The sequence below is a fragment of the Callorhinchus milii genome, unplaced genomic scaffold (assembly GCF_018977255.1).
Source record: "Callorhinchus milii isolate IMCB2004 unplaced genomic scaffold, IMCB_Cmil_1.0 Scaffold16, whole genome shotgun sequence".
In the NCBI taxonomy this organism is placed as follows: domain Eukaryota; kingdom Metazoa; phylum Chordata; class Chondrichthyes; order Chimaeriformes; family Callorhinchidae; genus Callorhinchus; species Callorhinchus milii.
This window is the reverse complement of record NW_024704757.1, coordinates 8,174,334-8,184,961: the sequence shown is the minus strand read 5'-3', so window position 1 is coordinate 8,184,961 and position 10,628 is coordinate 8,174,334. Positions and strand designations below refer to the sequence as shown.

General features: G+C 45.0%; 1 protein-coding gene across 1 annotated transcript; it reads left to right on the top strand.

The window, feature by feature from the left end:
- Window positions 1–5,969: 5,969 nt before the first annotated feature.
- Window positions 5,970–7,848, top strand: foxl3 (forkhead box L3; the record flags this gene model as incomplete). Its single annotated transcript, XM_042340931.1, has 3 exons — window positions 5,970–6,073; window positions 6,181–6,349; window positions 7,669–7,848. Coding segments are annotated over exons 1-3 (453 nt in total), but the record flags the coding sequence as incomplete, so codon positions are not given.
- Window positions 7,849–10,628: the final 2,780 nt, after the last annotated feature.

Below are 10,628 nucleotides of genomic sequence, written 5' to 3'. Positions count from 1 at the left end.
CAATATTTGCTTTGTTCTTTGACCCATTCCGTAAGTTAAGACAAGATAGGTGTTGAGGAATGCTACAATTTTTCCCAAAAGACCCTTGACGGCCAATGCAACATTGATCTGATAGTCAGAACCCAACAAGACTGAATTTTGTTTTCCGCAAGTAATATATAAAAATTAGTCAATAAGATTAAAAACAATTAAGATGGAAATAATTATCCTTGCATTTAGTGGCTATAACACCTCAAGGTTATCTGCATTGCATAGTGTCTGTGCATTTTGTGGATGAACGGAGCAGCCAATTTGTGCACGACAATGTTCCACAAACAGCTATGAAGTGAATGACCCTATTTTTTCTTTGAGATCGTTAGCCAGGACCTTGGGAGAAACTCCCTCTTCCAATAGCATCCTGGGATCTTTAGCAACTATCTGTTGCTGTTGCAAATAAATGCGAGCAATTGTTGTGACCTAAAGCATCAAATCAACTCACTCTTCAAGTTCAGCACATTGTAAACCAGGATACCCTGTTGCACATATCTAGAATGAATTTAGTTGTAATTTCCAATAAATACGATTGAATTTAGTTGTAATTTCCACTGAATACTACAGCTACCTTCAATGACATTGTCAACACACCAATGTCTGTATTAATCCCTGATCTTTCTCTAATCTTTCTGTCCTCTGGAGTCCCAACAAGCTGTAAGGTTTAATGAAAGGTTCACATCTGTAAACTATTTCCATTTTGGGGACTATACTAGGTGGGAGGTACAACGTATTCAATTCGTCTTTGTAGGAAACAATCATTGATATAAAAATAACCCTTCAACCCACTCTGAACCCCTGTGAATCTCTCATTTATATCTATTAATTTTCTTGCAGTCGATCTCAAAGGATCTTTCAAGTTCAAATGCATTTCAAGGCAAATATGTAAAACTTGTTTTTCAGAAAGACACAAGCGGCACAGTTAATCAGAAGCTCAGAAAAGATGATTCAGAGGTGTATAAAATTTTAAATACGATTGAAAAAGTAAACACAGAAAAATACTTTGGATGCACCAATACAAGTGGCCATAGGTTTAGAGTTGCAAAAAGCAATTTCCAGACAGATGCAAGGAGGTTTTCCTTTACCCAAAGGGTAATTGATGACAAATCGCTAGGAAGAGTGAATGAGGACATTGTACTCATTGTACTCATTTAAAAAAAACAATTTGATGGTGTGCTGAGAGGACATGAGATCCTCTGGGCTGAAGGGACGTCTTCATCCAAACCAATCTTGTGATAAGGTTTGAAATTTTATCCACAGCTCTTAAAACAAACCAGAATTCAAATGAATAACAAACCTTGTATTTGATACAGTGTCTATAATGTCAAGAAAATCTCACACGTTTCTGTAAAGTGCAGCAACAGTGTATTTTAGGGAAATCTCATCTGAAGGGCAGTAGTCAAACAACACAGCATCTCCCCATCACCCCCAGCACAACAAATAATAATTCCTCCAAAAACAAAAAAAACCAATAATAAATTGGTCATTTTCAATCTACGACTGTTTGTGGGACATTGCTGTGCGCAATTGGCTGCCGCGTTCGCCCACAAATATACAGTCAATTCACTTTACAGTGTGTTCTGTGAAGCGCTTTGGGACGTCCTCCCGACGTGAAAAGCGCTATATCAAATGCAAGGATTATTATTATTATTATTATTATCACTGAAATATCCGGCTGGACAATGAGCTCAATGTCCTGACAATGGTCTTGAACAGCCAACCTTCAGATCCAGAGGTATGAGTGCTACCAACGGAGATGGGCTTAATTTCAGACTGAACGCAAGTATATTTTCCACAATTTCCGCAATAATTTTTACCGCTCAATCCACGATTGCTTCGGCACACCGCTGTGCGCAATTGGCTGCCACGTTTCACCCACAAAATATACAATCGATTTACTTTGCAGTATATTCTGTGAAGCGCTTTGAGACGTCTCAACGACGCGACGAGGTGCTCTATCAAATGTAAGGATTATTATTATTACTTTCTGCCTTTTGGTTCTTAACTGGTAGACGCTGGTAGATTAGAGATCAAAACTATCCTTAGCTGCCCATGATTCTTCTCATGCACTGTGCTGAGTACATAGGTTATAGAAATTGAAAATCTAAAGCTCACACTAAGCGGATCCTATTCCGCTTATGCGGATAACTCTATCTGTTAATTCTTGCTCACTTTCCTACCCTCTGATTTTTGCCATTTTACAGTACGAATCGAACAGAGATATTGGCCACCAAAGGCCAAATTTCTACAATCTCCCAAACCTCAGCAGATCCGAGATAGAAATAGCACGGAAACGTTTACACGTGTGCAAATTTTATTAAAAAATGTGCTAACTGGATATAATTTGACAAAGGCAGCTGGATAACCGCCTTTGGGCTCTTGGCATGCCATTTAGTTTCTTTATTTTAATCTAAATTTTTCTGCAAAAGCAATTGATATTTTGGCTCTCTGAGGTAGGCTATTAAATGCACAGAAGCATTGTCGCGCAGAGTACTTATTAAGATAATTATTGCTTCAATAGTTATACCTCCAGAACATTTTGATGGTGAAAAAAATGTTCTGGTAAAATACAGTCTGCCAAGTTTCAAACACAACTCTTCTGTAACCCGCAGTTTAAGTTAGTTTAGAGACTGATATCAACCAGTTTCTTGTGAGAGCCGACTGACAATTTGGATGGGTAGAGAAAGCATAATTAAAAAGCTCCTGAAATTCTCACTGTAACAAATACCGTTGGACTGAAACACCTGTAACAGTATTTTTGTCTTATGATTTAAGATGTGGGTGAAACGTGGAAGACAAATGCGCACAGCAGTGTCTGTCCCCCCCCCACACCCCCCCACACACCCCCCACACCCCACACACCCACACCTGTGGGTTGAAATGATTAATGATTAATAATATTAATAATATGATATTATTCGCCGTCAGCGAATCCGCGGATTTTTGTTGTCATCGACTTTGCGAATGAAACCAAATCGCGACCCCGGAATATCCAGTGCAACTCGCGAGAAAGTTAAGTTAAAAACACACACACACACACACACACACAAATAGAAAATGCTGTCAAATTTAGCGCTCGGCTTTGCGAAGGGATCTCCTCCACAACGTCGTACCTTCTACGCACACACACCGATCCGGGACGATGGGCATCGTTTAGAAACGCGCGTTCTTGAGCGAAAGGACCGTTCTGGTGCAGATTAAAGTGCAGACTTCTTCCCCCGTCCCTCTCTCTCTCTCTCTCTCCCTCTCTCTCTCTCTCTCTCTCTCTCCTTCCCCCCCTCTCTGCTTTCATCTCAGAACTCGGTCTGCGCTGTGCACATCCCTTCTTGCAGTGTTACAAGTTATTTCTTTGCATAAATACCAACCCCACCGCTACCCTCTCTTTTCTTGTCGTGGTGCGTGTGACTGACTGCGGGCAATTATTGCTCCGTAATTACATGTGTGTGTCTGTGGGAAAAAAAAGCCACGCATTGATCATTCCTTTTGATCCCTTTTGCTCTAAGTATAGTTTGTTTGTGGGGTATAAGGGGTTGGAGTGGGAGGTCAAAGATAGCAATGGGGTAGGGGGTGGGGGGTGGTGGGGTGGGGGGGGAGTGTATAATCCCCAAATAGAAATTATGGTTATCACTGATTTTATTCATTTTATCTGCCCGGGATTTGGGGGAGGGAGATATTTATTATTATTATTATTATTTTTTATTGTATTTAATAAGAAATAAAGTTATTTTCACAGTTGGAGACCTCACCATATTGTTGTTGAGTGGAATAATGATGATTTAAGGCAAGTATCACATATATACCAACTCCAGGCTGGAACATGACAGTTTACAAGATTTGTTTAACCTGCAATTTGTATTATTTGGTTTTTTTTTTAAAAAAGAGCAAAACCAGTGCATTGCAATAAAAGAATAATCTTTGCATTAAGTGGGGATTACGCTTAACATTAACATGACACTGAAAGAAACACGTTACAAAAAAACAAAAAAGCATACAGTTGAGATTACCTGTGCCTTGGTACCTGAAAAGAAATGTAATTCTCCCCCGACCGCTTCTCCTTTCTGGGTGACAAGTAGCCGAGTAGCCAAGAACATTGGAAGTGAAGGATCCCCTTATAATAAGCAATGTCTCCAGCAACCCTCCTAGACTGACCCAGTGGACAGTAGGAAGTTCATAGCTCTTAACTTGTATGTAAACTTGGCACATCATCCCAGCTTTGAAATGGTTATTTCTGGCACTTTTAGAGATCCAAAATAATGGAGACTTTTTTAATGAAATAACATTATATATATATATATATATATCCATATATATTTAAATTTCATTAAGAACAAACACTCACATATACACGGCAAGGGAATTGTTAACGAAATATCAAAGTACAATAAATAAGTCTATCTGCCAGCCCCTAGAGTGCTTATAATTAGCGGGGCAATATGTTGGAGCTGAAACTGTAACTTAGCCGATTAAATCGCATGGAAAGAACACATTGCCCTAAAGTGGTGATCTCAAAATTGGAGTTAGGTCATTTAGTAATGAAATCACGCAAAGGATAGTGGACATCTGAAACTCTCTGCCCCCAAAAGGCTGTGGATGCTGGATCCATTGAAGTTTTATGATGATTATTATTAATTTTCAAGACTGACTTGGATAGATTTTTGTTATGTAAGGGTATCAAGTGATATGGGGCAAAGGCAGATAATCAGAGTTGAGGTACAGATCAGCCATGATCTTATAGAAAGGCGGAACAGGCTCGAGGAGCTGAATGGCCTCCTCCTGTACCTACGGGCCTGTTTTCTTCAACTAAAAATGCACGCCGTGAAGTTTTGGAAATGCAACAAAACATAGGAGGGAGACCGTCTTATTACTGTTACAGTATTCCAACACTGCCTACTTATGTCTTCAGAAACAAGAGATCAAAGCCCACACACAGGCAGGGTTAGCCCGGGGCTGTTTAGCTTTTAACTCTCCTATTTGTCAGAAATCACTGAGATTTCTGTGTTCTGGCGGTTTCGAAGGCAATGCCTGTCCCTTTTTAGTCACGGAAATACAATTTATGTCCATTATCCTACATTACAGATTAGATCAGCTCGAGCCCTGATGGGGACTGGGCTTGGGATTTACTTTTGCAAGGATTTATTATTCCCTTTTCGACCTCCACCCACACATATATATATATATATCAAAAAAATTAGGATTCCGCATGATAGGGAGGGTAGTGTGTGTGTGTGTAGGTATTTCATAACATTTCTCCCCCCCCCCCCAAAAAAAAAATACCCAAAGTTGCACTGTGAAATGATGGAGAGAGCCCTGTAGTTGTTTGTGTGGGTTTTGTGTTTGACTCACGTCAGACCACCCACCCACAACCCCCCCCCCCCCCCCCCCCTACCCACACCCTCCACCCACCCACACACACAGAGAGAGCGCTACTGGTTGAGAGGCAGCGAGTTCAAAGGTTCACGCCAGGACTAACCAATTTACTGAGTTATTACCAGACTTTTTTTTTCTTCTTCTTCTTCCTTTTACGCTCCAGATTAAATGCAATGCAACTAAGGCGCGGGCAGGAGGGGGAGAAGGGGTTGGTGGGTGGGTGGATAGTGATGGGGGGGGGGTGTTGGGGGGTGGGGGTGAAAGCAATATCCCCGCAGACCTTTTAGGTTAGAGTAAAAACCGAGGGGATCATAAACGGACGCGTCCTTTTAAACCCCAAAGTGGACCTGGGGATCTCTCCAGCGTTAGGGCACTGGAGAGAGACATTGACCGGTTTCCCTGGTGCCCCCGAGTCCCAGTTACTGGTGGGGAGTGTTAACTTTTCTCTCTCTCTCTCTCTCTCTTTCTGTGCCAGAGGCACTGATAACCACAACACAACAACAACACACACACACACACACAACACACAACACGCAGACACACAAGAGGAATCCCTGTCACCTCTCGTTATCATGTTCGATAATTCGCAATACCCTTACAATTGCTTCAATTACGATGGGGACGGTTATCCGCATTGCCCTGACGAGGATAAGCAGGTATCCCGACCGGCGTACAGGTAACGATGGGGGTATTTCAAGGCTTAACGGAGGAGAAGAAGGGGTGGGTTCCTGTTTTTGCCCTGAACCTAACTAACATTTGCGATTTTATTTTTCTGTCTCACAGTTACATTGCTCTCATTGCAATGGCGATCCAGCAGAGTCCGGGTTGCAGGGTGACTCTCTCTGGGATTTATGAGTTCATCATGAAGAAATTTCCCTACTACAGATCCAACCAGAGAGCCTGGCAAAACTCAATCCGGCACAACCTTTCTCTCAACAGCTGCTTTGTCAAGGTGAGCGATGGCTTTCTGCTTTCCACCTCGACGTGTTGTTTTTCTTTTCTTGGTGTGTAACGATAACGGTGACACTTATTCCTCCAAAGTTGTCAGCAGCACGACGATGATCAATGGTGATTGTAACGTTGCACATTCGTAACAGCTACGACTTATTGTTAAATCGGAACAACGTTACCCACTTACAATAATCAACGACGACGGTAACACTCCGCAAATTGTATTCATTCGTCGCCTTTCGCGAAAGCTAAACGGTCTCCGTTTTTTTTGTGTGTGTGTGAAGTGTGTGAAGGCTGAGAATGCGACCGAGGGTTGTGATATAATCAACAGAAACTCACACACACAAATAGTGGGATGAGCGGTCGGTTGGTGTGAACTTGGGGGCTATGTTTGGACCAAGAGGGAATGTGGGGGATAAAGTGGCGTTACCTTTCTTTTTGCTCGAACGACTTGATGTGGGTCTTCATGGGCAAGTCATTGGGAAAGATATAACTAACTAATAACTAACTAATAACTAACTAATAACTAACTAATAACTAACGAGCTCACTCAGAGAGCAGCGGAGTTAAACAGTCGAAAATCGAGTTTCATTCCCACACGTTATGTGAGAATGGACCCAGAAGTAAATGCTAAATTGCTGATCAAAGGTACTGGTGACCAGAGATTATTATTCTGTTTTCCAAATAACTTATTCGCGTCGATGTGATGACAATCCCATTAATCTACAGCCGCGTTTTAAAATGCAGCCCATCATCCACGAGGGACAAACCCGTGGAAAGTTTACCAGTTTCATAATCTAAATTGAACAGTGCGAAGGCTTTCCGGGTGACGTTCAAATTGTTTCGGGTTTGGAACAAATGGATAACTCGAGACATGTTTTGGGGACTTTTAAACGATCGGTTACATCCTCCTGTCAATGGTACTGAGTGGGGGGCGGGGGGGGGGGGGGGGGGGGGTCAGACACACACTGTCTGCCATAGGCGGAACCCCATCACCGATGAGTTAAAGAGTCTCCAAACCAAAACCGAGAGCCAAAATGTTGCAAACTTTCACGACCCTCTTACACGCGAGAGCCGCGTTAATCGCCGTGAAAATGACGGTGTCGCTGCGGCGTTACAGTCACTCCGGCTGGGAACACCCCACCGATCGATCGATCGATCGATTGATTGATTGATTGATCGATCGATCCGACACATTGGCGAAAGGGTTTTCTTGAGCGCTTTAAGCCAATAAGAGGGAAAATGTACTGAAGAAGTGTGTGTTGTGTTGTGTTGTGTTGTGTGTTGATGTGTATGTGATTGGACTGTAAACGGCTGCAGGTCCCCAGAGCGGAGGGGAAGGACAGAGGAAAGGGGAACTTCTGGACCTTCGCGTCCGGGTGTGAGTCGATGTTGGATCTGTTCGAAAACGGGAATTACCGGAGGCGGCGGAGGCGGAGGAACGTCAAATGTGCCCGAAAAGAGCAGCAGCTCCGGGGCAACGACAGCAACAACAACACCACCACCAGCAGCAGCAGCAACAACAACAACAACAACAACAACCACAGCCACAGCGCCCCGCGCCCGGGAGAGGTCGAGCACCTTTTACGCAGCGTTTCCTACAGCCGAGGCGCGGCGGGGGAGGGGGGGGGCGCCTCCGCGCTGCCCCTCGGGGGCAGAGAGCCTGAGCTGCAGAAAGCCGCCTCCGAGATCAAATTCAGCATCGATTACATCCTGTCCGCCCCGGACCCCCCGCCCCCTCCCCCGCCCCCTCCCCCGCCCGGGCCCCGGGACAGCGGCCGGGACCACGGCGCCGCTTCTTGGTTGCGACCCCAACATCTCAACCTGCAGCTCTGGACCATGTGAATTGGATGTGGCTGCCGAGGGATGGAGTGGGCGGGGGGGGGGGGGGGGTGGAGTGGGGGGGAGCAACCCCTCTCTCTCTCCTCCCTCCCCCCCCCCCCCCCCCCCCCACACACACACACACAAAGAAAGAAAAGTTTTAATCGAGAGAGAGAGAGAGAGAGAGTGAGAGAGAGAAACAACTTTGAAATGGTTAACGTTATCCGCGGTGCATGTACCTGTTTGCACTCAGAGTTCACCTCCTGCAGGACCGACCCCCTCCATCACCCCCCCACCCCACTCCCTCCATCCCCACCCCAAAACCCCCTCCATCACACACCCCTCCATCCCCACCCGAAACCCCCCCTCCATCACCCCCCCCCCTCCATCCCCACCCCAAAACCCCCTCCATCACCCCCCCTCCATCCCCACCCCAAAACCCCCTCCATCACACCCCCCTCCATCCCCACCCCAAAACCCCTCCATCACCCCCCTCCATCCCACCCCAAAACCCCCTCCATCACCCCCCTCCATCCCCACCCCAAACCCCCTCCATCACCCCCCCTCCATCCCCACCCCAAAACCCCCTCCATCACCCCCCCTCCATCCCCACCCCAAAACCCCCTCCATCACCCCCCCTCCATCCCCACCTCAAAACCCCCTCCATCACACCCCCCTCCATCCCCACCCCAAAAACACCCCTCCTCCTCCTCTCCCGGTTCTATCCAAATCGCGGACAGTATTCCTATTTCTGTCGTTAAGATTCTGCATGCGTCGGTAAAAAAAAACTTGGGGGCGGAGGGGTTGGGTGAGTTGGGGGGGGGGGTCCACGGTTGTCGTACGAGAAAGCGACTTGGTTTTGTTCTCTGGGTTCATTAACACTGCGTCGGATTAAACTCCAAAACCACGACCCCCGCAAAGCAACACACATACACACACAAACACAAATAAGCCACAACAACAACAACACACACGAAAAAATAAGCCACAACAACAACAACACACACAAAAAAGGATGCGCTTCTTCTTTCCCCCCCACTACCACCTGTTTTGGAGTGTTCTCAAGTCACTCAAGTGTTTGGGGGGAGAATGGGTGTTGCAAATGGGAATTTAAAAGGGTGTCCGAAGAAATCAAAGTAGATTAAAAGTATCTGGACGTGTGGGTGGGGGGGGGGGGGGGGGAGGTGGGTGAGAATTTACTGCAATGACAAGAAGATGAGGTGGGAATGTGACCTGCAATTTTTTTTGGAGCTCACACACAAAGTCACGGATTGTTTGGCTGTTGAAGAAGGGGATTTCGTTCCAAAGCTCAGGGTTTTGGTTTTTTTTCCCTGGTGGGAGGAGGGAGGAAGGAAGGAAGGAAGGAAGGGGGGGGGGAGAAAAAAAAACAGAGGATGGTGTGAGAGTGCATTAGCATTTCAGCTGCACAGCTGAGCAAATGCGACCTATTTCAGCTAAATAAACCCATTTGAAACTTAACACGTTGCAATTGGATTGCAGTGCCTTTTTTTTTCTCTCTGCGAGCCCGGGCACTCCATCACAGTTTGGGTTTTTCTTTGGTGTTTTTTTATATATATATATATATATAAAGACACGAGAGAGAAAGAGAGAGAGAAAGAGACTTTTTTTTTCAATTGCACCTTTATTTCAAGTGCAGACGACAACGAGTCGAGGGGGAGCGTTGAAACATGAGTGGCATTTAATAGAGCATTTAATAGAGCGCTGCACTTTCCAGGGGTGTGTGTGTGTGGGGGGGGGGGTCACAGGCTGGGAGCTAACCTTATTTAAATGTGCCAGCGATTAGCCCGTCCCGAATAGAATAACATTCCTAATGTAATTAAAATGTAATTCTGTATGCCTTGCTTTGCAAATCTTTTTGATCGATTACTAATATGAAACATTAATAGCCTATTACCCTCAAGCGAATGTGTCTCTCTCTCTCTCTCTCTCTCTCCTTCTCTCTCCAGTCCCTTTAGAAATTGTCACGGATCATCACATTTTCATTAAGCAAGTTGCTTGTTTTATTTAAAAGAAAGCGCATTATTGCCAGTAAAGGGCTTTTGGGGGGGGGGGGGGGGGTGGAGAAAGAAAAACTGCAACAAATTGGCTCAGCGTATTAAAAACCATTGCAACCAGACAAAAACAAAAGGGGATAAATTCCATCAATTAAAAAAATGTTGTGAATAAATACCGATGGATATTAAAATAAAGTTGGAGACTGCGGAACGAGGGGATGGGGGGTGGGGAGAGGGGGGGGAAAAAAACATCTTACCTTTTAGCAGCTTAAGGCATTCGAAGTGAAATTACCTTTTAAATTTGTTAATGCACTGGACTGCAACTTTGCTTATTAGATTTCTGACACGCGTTGGCCAATCCACTCAGGTCATTTCTCTCATTTCAGGAAAATAATGAGGTTTGAAAGAAAGTTAGACAGAGCATTACTGACGGCTCGACACCAA